This window comes from Hemiscyllium ocellatum, chromosome 45, assembly GCF_020745735.1.
Source record: "Hemiscyllium ocellatum isolate sHemOce1 chromosome 45, sHemOce1.pat.X.cur, whole genome shotgun sequence".
Lineage (NCBI taxonomy): Eukaryota > Metazoa > Chordata > Chondrichthyes > Orectolobiformes > Hemiscylliidae > Hemiscyllium > Hemiscyllium ocellatum.
The window spans coordinates 32,545,784-32,564,112 of record NC_083445.1 but is presented as its reverse complement, the minus strand read 5'-3'; the positions used below and the strand labels follow the sequence as shown (position 1 = coordinate 32,564,112).

Sequence of the window (18,329 nt, the reverse complement as noted above, 5' to 3'; positions counted from 1 at the left end):
CAAATGTTACAAGAAGGCAGCTGCCCACCGCCCTCTCTAAAGAACAAAGTCGCATGAAATGCTCACTCAGTCAGCAAAGCCATGGCTGCTGGAGTGTCTCCTGAGTTACAATACCCAGAGATATCTAACTTCACTTCTCACTGAGTTTCCAACTACACAGACTCAGTCTCGTTCAGTTGCCTTTACAGCAGTTAAACTGAACAGTTCGATTAAACATGGAACTCACTCTCCAGAGTTCCCCGAATCCCAGCCTCACCGAACTAGTCCATTGGTATTCTTCCAGGACCTTCCGGAACACTCCACCTACACAGAATATATAGTTTCCTGCTGTGGGCGAAGTGAAGCACAGAGAGATATCTCTGTACGTTGTAATTCAGGAGACATTCCAGCAGCCCATGGAGAGATTAATGTTGGAGTTAGAGCTGCAGAAGAGACTCTGACACCTGTGTGTCCTCAGAAGAAGCTCTGCCCCAGTAACCGGTTCCCCCGAATCTTTGTAACCGACCTGACTGCAGTTCCCACTGTTCATAACCGGAGTCAGACAGCATGGAAACTGCAGACCCCTCGGTCCAACCAGCCCATGTCAGACATAATCCCAAACTCAACTACTCCCACCTGCCTGCTCCTATCCCTCCAAATATTCCTTATCCATACACTTATCCAAATGGCTTTTAAACATTATAACTGTATCCATATCCATCACTTTCTCTGGAGGTTAATGTCACATACAAACTTCTCTCTGTGTGAGCAACTTTCCCCTTATGTTTTTTAAATATTTTTCCTCTTACCTTAAAAATAATCCCTCTTTAATCTTTAAGGCCCACCTGCCATTCTATACCCATCATGATTTTATAAAATTCTATAAGGTCACCCCTTAACCTCCCCCACTCCAGTGAAAAGAGTTCCATCCTTTCCAATCTAGTTTTATTTCTCAAACCCTCCATCCCTGGCAACATCCTGGGAAATCACTTCTGAATCCTCTCCAGTTTAATAACAACTTTTCTATAACTGAGCAACCGGAACAGGACTCAGTGCTCCAGACATGGCCTCACCAATGTTCAATGTTGTGAACAATGAAATAAACCAATTGGTCAGAAAAATAGTGTAACCATCTCTTTAACTGACGGAGTTATTGACTCACTCTGAAATTCTTGAGGGAGATTTGAAGTAAAGACATTGAGGAGGGGATAGTGAAACATTGAAGAATTGATGAGGAAGGAGGTGTCTGATTGAGTAAAGATCTTTATTCCCTGTACAATGTCGGTTCTCTGTGTTCAATCTCTGCTGGCGACCATCTTAGTTATTTTGTCCAATTTTCTGTCAGGCCCAATTTCTCCAGCTCTGGGTAAATTTCACACACGTCCTGTGGTTTCATGCCCACAGTCAGCGGTGAGCACTGGGGACAGTAGCAATATTTGAAAGCTGCAAGGTCAAATGTAATATAGGCGAGGCCAACTGTGTGAGAGGCTGGAGAGGGTGGTACTGGAAAAGCACAGCAGGATTCCTGATAAAGAGCTTATACCCGAAATGTTGATTCTCCTGCTCCTTGGATGCTGTCTGACCTGCTGTGCTTTTCCAGCACCACGCTCTCGATTCTGATCTCCAGCATCTGCAGTCCTCACTTTCTCCTGTGTGAGGGTGGATCCCTTTTATTGGTCATGTCCCATGAACAGAGTGGCTGCTAGGCCATTATAGAGCCTGTGAAGGGAATTGCCAAATTGCCAGTGTTTCTCTGGATGCACAGCGACCTGTTAAAGATGACCTGGTCTAAAGATGCCCCTCTTGCAGTGGATGTCCTATGAGTGGGAAATTCTGCCAGGAAGATGGGTGTAGAATCAGATGAGGGGAGCATAATGAGGTATGTTTAGTTAGAATGGAAGGGCTGGAGCAAGAGAAGGTCATTCAGCCCCTCAAATTGGCTCTGCATATTTAACATCATCATGACTGAACATAGAACAGTACAGCACAGTACAGGCCCTTCGGCCCTCGATGTTGTGCCAGCCTTTTATCCTACTCTATCTAACCTACATCCCCTACATTTTACTATTGTCCGTGTGCCTATCCAAGAGTCACTTAAATGTCCCTAATGTGCCTGACCCTACTATCACTGTGGGCAGGCCATTCCACACACCCAGCATCACATCTCAGTCTCTCACTCACTTTCCTGCCCATTATTAATTAAAAAGCTGTCAATCACCTCCTCAAATTTACTCAATGTCCCAACAACCACCCTACTTTGGGGAAAGTGAATTTTGCAGATTTGAGCGCGGTCATTTCTCCTCATCTCTGAGTGAAATCCACTGTTCACCTCCACTTCTCAATCCCTTGAAAAGGCAGCCAGCATCGTCAGAGACCCCTCCCACCTCAATGAAAATCTCTTCCAACCTCTTCAGTCAGGTAGAAGATACAGAAGCTTAAACACACGCATTGACAGGTTGAAGAACACCTTCCTCCCTGCTGTTATTCTTCTGAATGGACCTGGCTCATTTCTGATTGAATGTTGTCCTTGCTTTTCTGTGCACCCTCTTGGCAGTGTGTCTTTGTATCCTTCACCCTGTTCGATGGTCTCTGTATGTTATGCTCTCCCTGCACTGCACTGTACTTAGTGACATGGGACAAAAGTAAATCAAATCAAATCTCTCAAGTTACCAGCCCTAAACAGGAGACGGCACTCCAGCACAGTCTCACTAATGCCTTGTACAAGTGCAGAAACATTTCCTTACCTTTTCACTCTATTCCTTCAGCAATAAATGCTGCAATTCCATGAGCCCCCCTTCCTCCCTGCTGAATCTGCAGACTGGTTTCCTGTCATTCCTGCACGAGGACCCCGCATACCCCTCGGCATTAAAACAATCTGAAACTTCCCCCAATTTCAGTCGATCTTGGCTGCCCTTTTCTTTAATGGGAATCAGCTCGAAGGGTTTCCCCACACAACTAGGAGCACCAGGCTTGAGTTGGTATTGACCCCATCAATGAATTTGGCTGATGGAGCTGTAGAGTCATAAAGATGTACAGTGTGGAAAGAGACTCTTCGGTCCAACTCATCCATGTTGACCAGGTATTCTAAATTAATCTAGTCCCATCTGCAGCATTTGGTCTATATCTCTCTAAGCCCTTCCTATTCATGTACCCATCCAGATGCCTTTTAAATGTTGTAATTGTACCAGCCCCCACCATGTCCTCTGGCAGCTCATTCCATACATGCACCACCCTCTGTGTGATTGTAATGAGTTGCCTTTTTATTCATCCAGCCAGAATGGATAATCTCACACTTCTCCACATTAAACTCCATCTGCAAAATTGGGGTCCATTTGCTGAATCTAGCTTTATCTGTAAATTCCTTACTTCAATTCCTTACAAAACCCCTGGTCAGGCCTCACACAGAGAGATACCCTCCATGAAACCCACCAAAACTCACACTTCACCAAAGAAACAGACGATTCCGCTTTGAGTCCAAACGAACATTGGATGATCAGTTGCAGTTACACAGCTGACCTTCCTGTTATTAAACAGTGACATCGGTCACTCTCTGCACTAAAAACAGAATAACATGTGAAGAAGGACTGAGAAATCATGACTACAGCCTCCAATTTCCTCTCTCATTTCCTTCAGTACTTTCAGTAGAGCCCAGTGACTCTTTAATATTGAGTTGCACTAGTTCATAAATATCCTTTCTGTCCCTCCCGTGACATGGGAAATCCAGCAACAGGACAGATTGTTTACTCGGCTCTGTATCTATTCACTTTGTGGCTCAATGGACATAACCTCTTTCTAAATTTTACTTTTTATACATTTCATCGCTTTGGAAACTTGCAAGTTTAAACTAAAGTTCACGTCTTCACATCCATTATGTGCCTTTGTTGTTTCCTATTACTGTGATAACTGTGGTCTATCACCACAGCTAATCCCTAAATCTCGAGCTCTTTCTGTCTGACATTGAAAACCTTATCCCCAGCGAGCGGAGACTTTGAATGTTGTGTTTGGGGTGGGACCAACTGGTCTCTTGGGATCGGAGGTCACACTTGCCTCTGTGATGCTGATGTGTTTGCAGACTTCTCTTGTAGTATCATGTCATTCCCGGGTCTGATATAGAGATTCCTTGTTGCTGGAATTGGGGGAGGTTGGATGTATACACCTTATTTGTCACTACCTCGACATCGGAGATCACATTTTGTGATGAATACAGCCTGAATTTGAGGAATAATCTGCATCATTACAGTTTGACATATTCCTGTTAAGTCCTCAGTTGACTGGGGTTTGGTGATCCTGTGAGCACATATTGAGATAGGCACCAACACAGGGAACAACTGTCCTCAGGATCACTTCTTGCTGGCTTCATATGACAGTCCTCACTTGAATCACCTCAGTCTCCATTTTCCACATCTCCTTTATGCTGTTCGAGATATGTTTCCTCCAAATTATTTACCATACGCTGGACACATGAAGGCATATACAATCAAGAGACTGTGTACCCAACGTTGGACATTCTAAACTGGCCCACAGCCGGAGAAATCCGGCCTGACAGAAAATTGGCCAAACTAAATTAAACAGCAGCCAGCAGCTATCGGCTGCAGAGAACAGAGCAATCCGAGGTCAAAGAGGTTACAAAGGTTCGGGGGGAACCAGTTACAGCCAGCCTGAGGTCTGTGTGAGGAGAAGTGTCAATCCGAACTTCCTGAAATGATGACTCTTGGCCCAGTGCTGGGGGATGGGCACCTTACACCTCCCCTGACATGGCAACAGTGAAGGGGGTTGGTGCTAACCCATTAGACGCTTTGAACTCTGCCCATGGTCCCATTGGCTAAAGGCCACAGAGTATTCCGGAAGGTCTAGGGCAAGGGGGATAAGGACATAATTGAAACACAAACTGAGTTCTCTGTCCCTGTGTCTACCTCACTGACAAGAACACTGGGGTAAAGTGTTTTTAATAACACATTAACTAGTCCAAAGCACAGACAACACTGGTGCCCCTGGGTGGTCTTTGATTAGAAGGGTTGATCTAATCTCTGAAGTTGGATCCCACAAACCTTGAACTCTTGGATTTTCAGGCCTGAGCCTGACTGAAGGGGCTAACTGCCCAATGTGATGACTAACTTCAAATGGGTGAAAGAGGGAATGGGTGAGGGGTACAGTCAGAGTTGGTTCAGAGTTGGGGAATCACAGAATGCAACAGATGATCAGGACTTGGAATGTACTGTCTGAGAAGACTGCAGAGACAGGATCAATTGAGGCCTTCAAAAACGCATCGGATTTTATCTGAAAAGGAAGAGGATGCAGGGATGGGGTGAGTTGGAGACATAACGAGCCAGAACAGACACAATGGGCTGAACGACCTCCTTCTGTACTGTGTCCATTATGTAATGTTGTATGAAAGGAAATCTAAACCAGGCCAGTACAGGGCCTGGGGCTGCCAAAGGATCGACTCCCTCTGGAAAGGTGGGGTGGGTAGGTGTCTCCAACCTTCACTCTTGTACTTCCATTTCCTCCCAGTCTATCCCAAAAACACTGGCCCCATGGTCCATGATTCCATGGGCCCGGGACATTGTGTCTTTAATTGTTCAGTCCTGCATTGACTTCTCGAATGGTGCGAAGTGCCTGCTCTGTTATCTTTGCCAGCCTGGTGTGCAGCCTGTGGGTTGTCCCGATCACTGAGCACCTACTGCAGCCCCTGCTATGGTCTATCTCACTGAGTCTCAAACTGTCCCAAAGTGTTCACCATTCATCTGGTCCCTCTGCTCCTGCTCTGCTGGTTGGACCTTTCTTCCTCCAGTTCCTGTTTCACTTTCTCCCAGCTCCCTAACCACTTCACCTTCTCCCATTCTGTATCTCGTAGCCGCTCCATGCAGCTGGGTATTGCTACTGCCTTGCTGGGTTTTAAAGCTTTCCTTCAGCTCTCAGTGGGGCTCCTATTTCCTCCCGCAGTCCAAAGATGTGCAGGTTAGGGTGCCTGAGGCCCACAGTGCAATCCACAGAGTGTGGCAGGAGAGGAGCTGAAGGCCATGGAACCAGCGATGCTCGCCACCGCAGGATACAGTCTGGGGGAGCCCATGGAGTGTTAACTCAGCGTAGGCAGGAATAGAGAGAGCCCCAGCTGCATTTGCCATGTGGCTATGGACAGAGTGCACAAGCAGCTTTGGTAACCTACAGCCGGTACTGCACTAACACCACAAAACAGGCAGATTGTCACTGAGGCAGTGGGGGAAGTCGGTGGAAATTGTGATTCCAAGATAACTCCAACCACACAGAACAGGTGACAAGGAACATGGCCTGGGCTTGAGAGAAAGGGATTCACAAATCTTTCTTCACGTTAATTTACTTTAGCGATGGAAAGGGATACGAATGTACTGCAGGGCAAGGGTTATAGCTGGGCAAAAGGCAATTACAATGTGATTAGGCAAGATTTAAGATCCATAGGATGGGGAATGGAACTGCAGGGGATAGGCACAATTGAAATGTGGACCTTATTCAAGGAACAGCTACTGCGTGTCCTTGATAAGTATGTACCGGTCAGGCTGGGAGGAAGTGGTCAAGCGAAGGAGCTGTGGTTTACGAAGGAAGTTGAACCTCTTGTCAAGAAGAAGAAGCAGGCTTTTGCTAGGATGAAATGTGAAAGCTCAGTTCGGGCAGTTGAGAGGTACATGTTAGCTAGGAACGACCTAAAGTGAAGAAGAGCCAACAGGGGACATGAGATGTCATTGGCAGATAAGATCAAGGAAAACCTTAAGGCTTTCTATAGGTATATCAGGAATAAAAGAATGACTAGAGTAAAATAAGGGCCAACAAGGATAGTTGTGGGAAGTTGTGCATGGAGTCCGAGGAGATAGGAGAATTGCTAAATGAAACTTTCTCATCACGTGTGGGCGGCACGGTGGCACAGTGGTTAGCACTGTTGCCTCACAGCGCCTGAGACCCGGGTTCAATTCCCGACTCAGGCGACTGACTGTGTGGAGTTTGCACGTTCTCCCCGTGTCTGCGTGGGTTTCCTCCGGGTGCTCCGGTTTCCTCCCACAGTCCAAAGATGTGCGGGTCAGGTGAATTGGCCATGCTAAATTGCCCGTAGTGTTAGGTAAGGGGTTAATGTAGGGGTATGGGTGGGTTGCGCTTCGGCGGGTCGGTGTGGACTTGTTGGGCAGAAGGGCCTGTTTCCACACTGTAAGTAATCTAATCACGCATGCATGTTGTCAAGGAGAATACAGGTTACTAGACTAACAGGACTGAGGTTCACAGGAGGTGTGTACACTTTTTGGAAAGTGTAAAAGTAGGTAAGTCCCCGAGCTAGATGGGGTTTATCCCATGATTTTTGGGAATCCAGGGAGGAGATTACTGAGCCTTTGACCTTGATCTTTATGTCATCATCGTCTACAGGAATAGTGCTACATGGCTGGAGGACAGCAAATGTTGTCCCCTTGTTCAACAGGGGATTAGAGACAACCATGATAATTATAAACCAGTGAGCCTTACTTCAGTTGTGGGTAAAGTATTGAAAAGGTTTATAAGAGTTAGAATTTATAATCATGGCAAAAGTAATAATTTGATTAGGGACAGTCAACACGGTTTTGTGAAGTGTAGGTCGTGCCTCACAAACCTTATTGAGTTCTTTGAGAAGGTGACCAAACATCTGGATGAGGTAATGCGGTGGATGTGGTGTTATATGGATTTCAGGAAGGCGTTTGATATGGTTCCCCACGGTCAGCTACTGCACAAAATACAGAGGCATGGGATTGAGGGTGATTTAGTGGTTTAGATCAGCAATTGGGTGGCTGAGAAAAGACAGAGGGTGGTGGTTGATGGGAAATGTTCATCCTGGACTTCATTTACGAGTGGTGTACTGCAGGGATCTGTTTTGAGGCCACTGCTGTTCGTCATTTTTATATGAGCAGTAGGGAGGGGCGAGGTAGCAACCATCGCTACAAAGGAAACATGATAATTGTGGGAGCACAGGGCCATCTTACAAAGGTACGACATGGTTCCCAGTCCCAGCACCGCCTCAGGACTCCGGTCTACAGCACTGAAAGGGCTGGAGAGACATGCAGCAGCTCATTTGGTGTAGGAGATCATGCAGCCGAACCTAGTGGGGGAAATGCCTGTGGTTGGATCCACTTCTGGAAGGATAATGGAGTTTCAGCTCTCCTCTGTGAGTGTGCAGTACCTTATGGGACAGTGTGGGGTGGGGCCTGGTCAGCAATGACATGGTGGGCATTCCTGGTGAGGAACACAGAACTGAACACCTCCTGAGATATTCATAATGTTTGACAACCCCATGTTCAAAACTGCTTCTGAGCTGATTCTCTGGATGGGACATGGAGAGTGAACCTGAAGGGTTGAATCTGGGAGACACAGTCTGTGAGCAACCAGCAGTGTTGGGTAATCTCAATACTGGCAGCAAATACATTTCAGACTCAGACCTCACCATAAAGTGGCATTTACCTTTCAAGATGGCTGACTGTTGGATTTGGGAAATGTCTGAGGGAGATGAGACAGTGATAGGTGCGCACGCGCGCGCACACACACACACACACACACACACACACACACACACACACAATGTGTACCGTAGGGAATAGTGGATTAACCTCACCAGAATGACTGAGGACCCAGCAGCAGAGCACAATGATGTGTTCACCAGTTTCACAACTGCGGTCATGTAGACAGCTGGTTAAGAAACCAGGTAGCTCTTTGGAACTCATCATCAATTACAGGGAACTGAATAGGACCATCCCCATCATGACACCAATCATGGTGACTAACCCTGAAACCATTGGGAGGCAGGGCCACAGGAGCACAACATTTCACCAGATTATACATTAGTAATGGACGTTGGTTCATCCTCATTCCACCGACAGTGCCAATATCAATTCCCCTTCGCATGTCAGTGTCAATGAATTACATGGAGCTGTGTGTCCCAGAGTCTTCACCGTCCCACCCCCCAATATTTCGTCAGCAGCAAGTCAGAGATCTCACATTTAGATTACGTATCAGAGGTGAGGGAGAGACTAAATCAAGTAGGTGAGTGAGCTAAACAGCAGCAAAACAAGGCACAGTATAAAATGAAGCAGGTGGCAGATAAAAACTCTGAGACTCGGATGTTTTCCTGAGAGGTTGACTTGTTAGTACTTTACTAAAGACCGGTGATTCCTTCAAAGCCAGGTTTCATGGCCCCTACCAAATTGAGAAAAAGTTGAGTCAGGTGATCTATCTAGTAAAGATGCCTGATAGAAAGAAAAGTTTTGGGTATGTCATGTGAACATGTTGAAGCCGTATCATACTGGAGAGAAAGAACAGGAGAAACAGGTGTTAGCTACTTCCCCGCAGAGTGAGGAATCTAATCCTGATGACGTAGATTTTGATGTCCCTCAAAATAGATTTAAAAATGAAGAAGTCGTTGAGGAGTGGGATAGGTTAGTAAACTATATGTCTCAGGAGCATGGAACACAGCTGAAAGATTTGTTATTGCAGTATGTGGACATATGTAAGAATCAGATGGGGAGGACTATTGTAATTGTATATGAAATAGACGTAGGGAATACTGCTCCGATAAAACAACACCTTTATTGGCTTAATCCTTTCAAAGCCAGACGGATGCAGATGGAGTGGAGGCCATACTTGACAAGGACATCATTGAACTAAGCCAGAGCGAATGGAGTTCGCCGATCATCTTAGTTCTCAAATAGGGTGGGACCCAACGATTCTGCACGGAGTATCAGAAGGTCAATGCCATTACAAAATCGGTCTCATATCCAATTCCTAGATTGGAGGACTGCATTGAGAAAGTTGGACAAGCCAGTTACATCACTAAGTTGGACTTACTGCATGGTTACTGGCAGGTACCTTTATCAGAGACCGTGAAAGAAATTTCTGCATTTGTAATCGCAAAAGGATGTCCTTTGGAATGACAAATGAACCCGTCACATTCCAAAGACTCATGAACAGAGTTGTGGCTGGTTTAACAAACTGGGCAGTCTATTTGGACAATGTAGTGATCTTCAGTAAGTCTTGGAAATATCACCTGGTAAAGTTGGCAGAGCCCCTTGAATGACTACAAGAGGCAAACCTGATGATAAACTTCAATAAAACTGAATTTGAGAAAGCAGAGGTGACATTTTTGGGACATAACACCAGTCATGGAAGGTTGACCCCTAGGAATGCAAGGATGAAGGCCATCAAGAAATTTCCACGACCAACCTCAAAGAAAGAGGTGCTTCAATTCCTAGGACTCAGCGGATTCTCTCGGAGGTTTGTTCCAAATTTAAGCAGTGTAGTGACACCGTTAACCAATTTGCTGAGGAAGAACACAGAGTTTTGGTGGACAGAACAATGTCAGGAGGCATTCAACCATTTGAAATCAATATTAACCACCAAACCAGTTTTAGCTACGCCAAACTTTTCAAAACTTTTTAAAGTCACCATCGATACTAGTGACATAGGAGTTGGAGCTGTACTCCTACAGGAAGATGAGGAAGGGATTGAACTGCCAGTTGGTTACTTTTCAAAGAAGATCGACATCTACCAGAGGAAATACTCCGTGACTGAAAAACAACTATTGAGTTTGTTACTGGCCTGACACCATTATCATATTTATGTCACAAACATTGTGTCAGAGACGGCTGTGTACACATATCACAATCTGCTTCCATTCTTAGAATGTTTTAAAGACAAGAATATGAGACTATTTAATTGGAGTCTTATGCTACAAACTTTTAATTTAAAAGCCGTATGTGTTATGGTTATAAGAATTTAATTGCAGATGCGTCACAGATTTAACTGATAAAGTTTAAACATAATTTGCTTTTATTTAATGTTATATACATATGTACAGTTAGATGGGAAGAAGTTAAGGTGAACTCAGATTAAAGATATCTGTGTGTTAGGGTAATGAGTTTACAGATTAAAAAACGAAGGCATCTTTTCATTATGATGGTTCATTTTTTCATATGAAGGTGTGGGTGTACTGCACGTTTAAGAGAGTTAAAAGCTCATAGAACTATCTGACACCGCACCAAGTGTTCTGAACAAGTTCCCTGGAGATGACAAACAAATTTGAATTAGGCCAATCGTTTAAATTATTCCCAGAAAAATACCAAACTCCAATTAAATTTGAATTTAGTATATTGACAATCTTGAAAGCCAATGACACAATCCAATGCTTTGGGGGTATGAGATCAAGGAAAATTGAACAGTTGGGAGGAGAACTGCCAAACTACCAGCATCTGCAAACTGCCTGGAGAATAGCTCTCTTGAAGTTACCTTCATGTATCAGTAACTTGTGTAGCATAATCCCTAAGAAGAAGAAAAGAGGATCGAGGAAGATTCAAATACAAGATTCAACAACCGGATGATTTTGAAAACATGAACTTTCGGTAAATCTTAATCGGAGGTTTTATTGGACTAGTATGATATAATGGAAAGTAAAAGATATGTTGGAGGAAGGAGTTGTGATTAGTTGTTAGTTAATTATTCTCTGTTATACTTTAAGACACAAAATTGGTAGTATTTACTTTAAATAATTCCTGTCCTCTCAAATTTTCACAGAATACTGCATGGGATAAATCACTTCTGTGTTGCTGGTTTAAACGAAGCAGGAGGGTTTACCCCGTGACGTAACAGGATGGTGAGTAACAGGCTTGGAGAGGCACTTTGAAGTTGTCGTGTTACCAAGTTTCTGCTGCCCTTGCCCAGTTGGACACAATTTTGTGAAAAGGTAGGTACAGGAAAATTAAGCTATAAAGAAAGTCCAATTGCATTCTTAGCATCTGATTACAGAAGTGGTATTTTACTTTTAAGCACATTAAGCAAATTCAATTGCATCAGTGATGGTAGAGGAAACTGTTGCAAGTTAATCCAGACACAATCTATGAATGTGGTTTTCACGAGTAAAGTAGGAACTAAAACTGAGAAAAACGTTTTTCTATCATTGTTGCTAAAGGCATGAAGATCCTCTGAGTGAGAACATGGAGCTAGACAACATTTACATCAATGTGAATTATGATCAAGTGAAACAAGACAGGAAACAGCAAAATCTAAAATCAGGTAAACATCCATAATCTAGTCATTACTGTACAGGTTACTCAATCTTTGTTAATTAACTGGAAGTAACTCACCTTCAGATCAATGAACAACAATGTCAATATTTCTCATTGTTTGAGACAAAGAGTTGTCAGGAAATTCCACTTATTCAGAATTAAGGGATTTTAGAGCTGATCAGTGAGGTAACATAATATGGTCAGACACTCTTCCGTGACCATCCCTTTTAACTGTGTTGTGAACAAACAATGAAATAAATCAATTGGTCAGAAAAGCAGTGTGACCATTCCTTTAACTGATGGTGTTATTGACTCACACTGAAATCCATGAGGAAGAATTTGAAGTAAAGATGTGGGGAGTGGATAGTGAACCATTGAAGAATTGACGAGGAGGGAGGTGTCTGATTGAGAAATGTGGTCTTTGTTTTAACAATGCAGATGACACAATAACTGATGATCTGTGTCTGTTTTGTATGACCCATACATTTTGTCATGTTAATTCTTGTGCAGTTTTCGATCTTTAAGCTGCTGTTAATGAATGTCTGTGACCTCAGCAAGTGCATGACCTTTAGGTCCAATGTTAAAACATTCCAGCATTGACAGTTTAATGTAAAGGGGAGGGGGGAGGGGGGAATGACACAAAGGGGTGTCTATGATGATGTGGGAAACAGGATGGATGAACTGTTGGAATTGATTTTTTGGGGGGACAGATATCTCATGATCTCTGAAGGTTTCCCCAGTATAGGTTTCTTTCAGAGGGATCTCTGTTCCCCGAGTACTTCATGGGAACACATCGTGAGAATAAAGAGCCAAATAGTTCAATCTCTTTTACTATAAAGTGTAACATCGACAGCACTTCAATATACTAACTGGTCACATTGTCAGTTCTGATTTCACATGGAGGCAGACAGCATGGAAACTGCAGACCCCTCAGTCCAAGTCAAACATAATCCCAAACTAAACTAGTCCCACTTGGCCGCTATTGGCCCATATCCCTCCAAACATTCCTTGTTCATGCACTTATCCAAATGTCTTTTAAACATTATAACTGTACCCATATCCATCACTTTCTCTGGAAGTTAATGTCACAAACAAACCACTCTCTGTGCGAGGAATTTGCCCCTTCCGTTTTTTAAAGTCTTTATCCTTGCATTTTAAAAAATAATCCCCTTTAATCTCAAAGTGCTATAACCTCAGGAAAAGACACCTGCCATTCTATACTCATCATGATTTTATAAACTTCTATAAGGTCACCCCTTAACCTCCTCCGCTCCAATGAAAATAGTTCCATCCTTTTGAATCTATTTTTATTTCTCAAACCATCCATCCCTGGTAACATCCTGGGAAATCTTTTCTGAATCCTCTCCAGTTTAAGAACAACTTTTCTATAACTGAGCGACCAGAAATGGACTCAGTGCTCCAGAGATGGCCTCACCAATGTTGTGAACAATGAAATAAACCAATTGGTCAGAAAAATAGTGTGACCATCTCTTTAACTGAGTTATTGACTCACTCAGAGTTATCGAAATCCTTGAGGAAGATCTTGAAGTGAAGACGTTGAGGAGGAGATAGTGAAACATTGAAGAATTGACGAGGAGGGAAGTGTCTGATTGAGAAATGGTCTTTATTCCCTGTACATCTTAGATTAACCTGCACATGACCTCCCAACTCCTGTACTCAAAAGTCTAAGCAATGAGTGCGTGAGCTAAATGTGATGCAAACTTCAGAGATCAGAACTACCGCAATCCAAGACCACCTGACGATATCTCCCTGATATCTTTGCCATGTCCCACATGAGAAACACACCCTTTCTTTGCTTCCATCTGGTAAACAAAAGGGTGCTGAGTGTCAGAGATGGTTACTGCAGAATGTGTTCCAGTATTTCACACTGAGACAGTATCGCACATCAGGTACAAACACCATCAGTGTTAACACACGCCCTGAACCGGACACAGTGTGGGTCAATCTTTCTTTAAAGCACATGATGGTGCAGCCCACTGTCACATCAGCTGCACTCTCCTTTCCTCCAACTACACTGACCATTTGGATCAGCCAATAAGATGCAAGCAGAATGTGTTGTGTATGGTCATTACACTTTGGTTTCTTGTCTTACCAGAACATTTCCAGGATTTCTTTCTGATTGGATTGGCGGCAGTCAGGAGGCATTGTCTTTCTCTGGGAATAACTGCACCTTATTCCACAGTTCATCACCATTCTGATTGCGGTACAATAAGTCACACTGCAATTTTCATTTCTAAATATTTGCGATGCATAATCAACGCTGCAAATTATTTCCAGCCCCTGGGTTACTTTTAGAGTGTGGGACAGCCAAATGCAGGGAGATAAAACCCAGCAAGATCAGCTCAAGAAGCACCTCCATCAGCTCTAAGGACAATAAGGGATTCCAACACATTAAATCATATTGAAGGGAAAGAACTTCAGATCAATTACTCTCGACTTTCTGAGACACTCCCCGTGGTGCAGGAGGACCGTTCTGTTTGGAAATGAGGCTCTTACTGAGACCCACTCCTTCAATATTCACAAATATCCTGGGCACCTTCGAAATAATCAATGGTCATAAGGCTCAGAGTGTGAATGGATTGATGAATGAATGTGGTTTGGAAGATCTCCTGAATCTGCAATCCTCCATCACCCCAAATGTTCAATAGCACAGCTAAAGTCAGTCTGTTTGTATTCTCTCACTCAGGCCGCAGTATTTATCAGGAAAATAGAGAAGATGACCAAATTGTCTCAGTGAAAAGTTGAGCAGACCTGATGAGCCGAATGGCCTCTACCTGCTCCAATATCCTATGGTCTCACTGTAAAAATGAAACTAAAAATCCCACAACACCAGGTTAGAGTCCAACAGGTTTATTTGGAAGCACTTGCTTTCGGAGCAACGCTCCTTCATCAGGTGGTTGTGGAGGGGAAGATCATGCTCACAGAATTTACAGCCAAAGGAGTTCGGTGTCATGGAGATGTGATACTGTAAACAATCCCAGATTAAAACTCTCACCTTTTATCATGGGATATGCTGGTTTCTGTTCGAGATGTAAATCCCAGAACTTCCCCAAATTATATTCTCAAGTTCGCTGAGTTTTTCAACCAATAGGTGTAAAATCTGTCTGTGTCCCAATGCTTTGTCAGACTGACAAACCCTCCGTATAGTTTTAGAGTTTTACATGGATTCATGCAGTTTTTGAGCAAAATAAAACGTAATTCTGAAAAAACAAATTCACCCCATAAACTGATATGTGTGTGCTTCACTCCTATTGTTTCAAACGTTGGGCTAACTTGAGAATGTAATTTGAGGGAAATTCTGGGATTTACATATCCCATGATAAAAGGTGAAAGTTCTCATTTGAGAATGCTCACTGTTTCCTCCCACAGTCCAAAGATGTGCAGGTCAGGTGAATTGGCCATGCTAAATTGCCCGTAGTGTTAGGTGAAGGGGTAAATGTAGGGGTTGCGCTTCGGCGGGTCGGTGTGGACTTGTTGGGCCGAAGGGCCTGTTTCCACACTGTAAGTAATCTAATATCTTCATGACACTTATAACTATAAATTAACTATAAATTCTGAGAGCATGATCTTGACAGGACAGTTCAAGAATTCAACACGAGGGTCAATGGGAAAGGAAGCCAAAGGAGCCAGGTGCTGGGAAACCAGATGAACACTGTCCCTGGAGCTGAGGAGAAAATCCCTGCATTTGACGGACATCCCCAGGGCACCCTGTGAATGATTTGCTGGGGTTGAAGTACCAACAGAAACTGACCAAGGACAGCGATGTTGTGAGCACTCCTGCATTTCTTGCTGTCCAGAGTCTTGTCTGATATTGATAGTCACAGCCAGCATTGAAACGGTCACATGGGAAGGATTTGGAGATGCTGGTGTTGGACTGGGGTGTACAAAGTTAAAAATCACACACCAGGTTATAGTCCAACAGGTTTAAAATTTGCATCACTTGGCATCACACTGCAAATTTTTGCTATAAATTCTGTGTTACGATCGAGCCCTCCACTATCACCTGATGAAGGAGCGTCGCTCCGAAAGCTAGTGTGTTTCCAATTAAACCTGTTGGACTATAACCTGGTGTGTGATTTTTAACATGGGAAGGAAACTGGGAACTGATCACATCAATCCAAATTGACAATAGTCAGATATGAAAGGAACCTCCACACAGGAGACTGGGACAGGAAGGAAAATGGGACATGAGAACCGAAGGTGCAGTACCCCATTGCACTGATGACTAGAACCAGCAGATCTGCTGTTGCCATGGCTACCATGTGGACATACATACAGTCGGAAATACCACAGTGCCTTCCGGAGAGAATTCGAATTGTCACCACGTTGGCTGCAAGAATGAGAATGAGATAAACCACATTTTAGCAACAGATTGATGTCTATTTAAGGGCAGCTGTTAAGCAGTATTTCTCCAGTTACATGAGCAACTGCAACTGATATTGGGCTATCGCATGGAGAATGATCAATATAAGGTACCGTTCCTCTCAGTCTAATACAGGCACTCTCAGAGTGATCCAGAAATCCATGGAAACACTTGTGTACTCCCTTCAAAGGTTATTACAATAGCACATTGCTGTCTGATAGAAGGGAGTTGGGGAATTTATGAATATAAATGTCATGAGTTGATTCCATTGATAAGCAGCTTCATCATACTGATCCTGAGGACATTGTTATCACTGTCAGTTCGATGGGAGGAGGAAGGATATTGGGAACATGAATGACTAACAAACAGATGACAGTGCCTCACTGGGGATACTGAGAGCTGTGAGAATCGGGGAGCAAGCAGCTTTCATTGTTAGGATTGCTAGCTGTCCCACTTTGGAAGAGAATTTTGAAGGCACTGACTGGTGCATGTCGGAGCTATGGGAAGGAGACCTCATTTCTAATCCAAACATTCCTCCCAGGAATTAATTAGTTTTGTTCGAATTCCTGTTAGTTCTGCTCTTTTCGCAAATCTACTCCAGGTAGCTTCTGTGTTTTTTAATTGGTTTGCTTTCTGACTAAGAAGTCACTTTTCAAGAGAATTATAACTTTTTAAATGTCCTTTATAAATAAAGCATGTACAGTCAGCAAGTTTTGTAGATTTTGAATCCAAAGGACTGGCCAAAGCAGACTTGTTTCCATGAATGTTCCTGCCTCTTGTCCTGACTGTGCGGAATAATCCAAATCCTGCAGATCATGTCCTGCCCACATGCGTCATCCAGATCTAGTGTCACCATTGCAGATACACAACCGAAGGGCAAAGCTCTCCTTACAGTTCCTGCTCCACATTCACAACAGAGATGGCCATCTTCTGTTGCACTTATTCCAACTTGTGCTTATGATTAAGGAGAGTGGGGTCTTATTTCTTTATAAAGCTACTGCAAGACCCCTACTCCAGAGGGGACTGAATCCTAGGCGATTCCAGTAGTCTCTATACTTATACAAAGGTGCCTGTTTTAATTGAAACTTACGAATAACATAAAAATCACATTTCAACCGCAGTACTGATGGTTTTATGCATGATATTGGCGACAGCAATTTCCCATTGTTCTGGATGTAAGTTTGTTCGCTTTCAGACGTTTCCTCACCATACTCGGTAACATCATCAGTGAGCCTCTGGTGAAGCACTGGTGTTATACCCCACTTTCTCTTTACGTGTTTAGGTTTCCTTGGGTTGGTGATGCCTCTGTTTGAAAACGCTGTAGAGGTGATTTTCCTTTGCTCTTCGTAATTCCCCTGTCCTGCAGTGTGTGGTGGCTCATTGAAATAATGTTCTAATGCAGCTTTGTTTGTGGGTGTTGGGATCATTGCTTCTGTAGTTCAGTAGTTGGTCTGTATAAGTTGTTAAAAGGAATGGGTGCCCAATGAACAGTCTGTCGATTTCTCAGCAATAAACCCAAACAAGCAGACAAAGTGTACTCAGAAACCCTAGCCACTCTCCCCAACATCAAAGACATCTCAGAAATGACTGCCAGACTACCCAGACCTTTTGGCATCATAGTGGCCCACAAACCCACCAACACACTAAAACAGCAGCTCATGAACTTAAAAGACCCAATACAGACAACAAAGAAAACACACATCGTACCTTACAAGAGCTGTAACAAACACTACATTGGACAAACAAACAGAAATCTAGCCAATAGGATACATAAACATCAACTAGCCACAAAAAGGCATGACTCAGTCTCACTATATTGTGACATACAGATGAGGAAGGACACCACTTTGACTGGGACAACATATCCATCCTATGACAAACCAAACAGAGATATGAACGAGAATTCCTAGAAGCATGGCTTTCCA

The 18,329-nt window shown here is 43.6% G+C and overlaps 1 protein-coding gene across 1 annotated transcript in view; it reads left to right on the top strand.

The window, feature by feature from the left end:
• Positions 1-11,619: 11,619 nt before the first annotated feature.
• The window catches only part of LOC132836028 (CD209 antigen-like protein C), an 84,764-nt gene continuing 78,054 nt past the window's right edge, over positions 11,620-18,329 (top strand). Inside the window, exons 1-2 of the mRNA XM_060855230.1 lie at positions 11,620-11,698; positions 11,924-12,027. Of these exons, the coding sequence (XP_060711213.1) occupies positions 11,949-12,027 (79 nt within the window). The 5' untranslated portion in view covers positions 11,620-11,698; positions 11,924-11,948. The remainder of the gene's footprint in view (positions 11,699-11,923; positions 12,028-18,329) is intronic.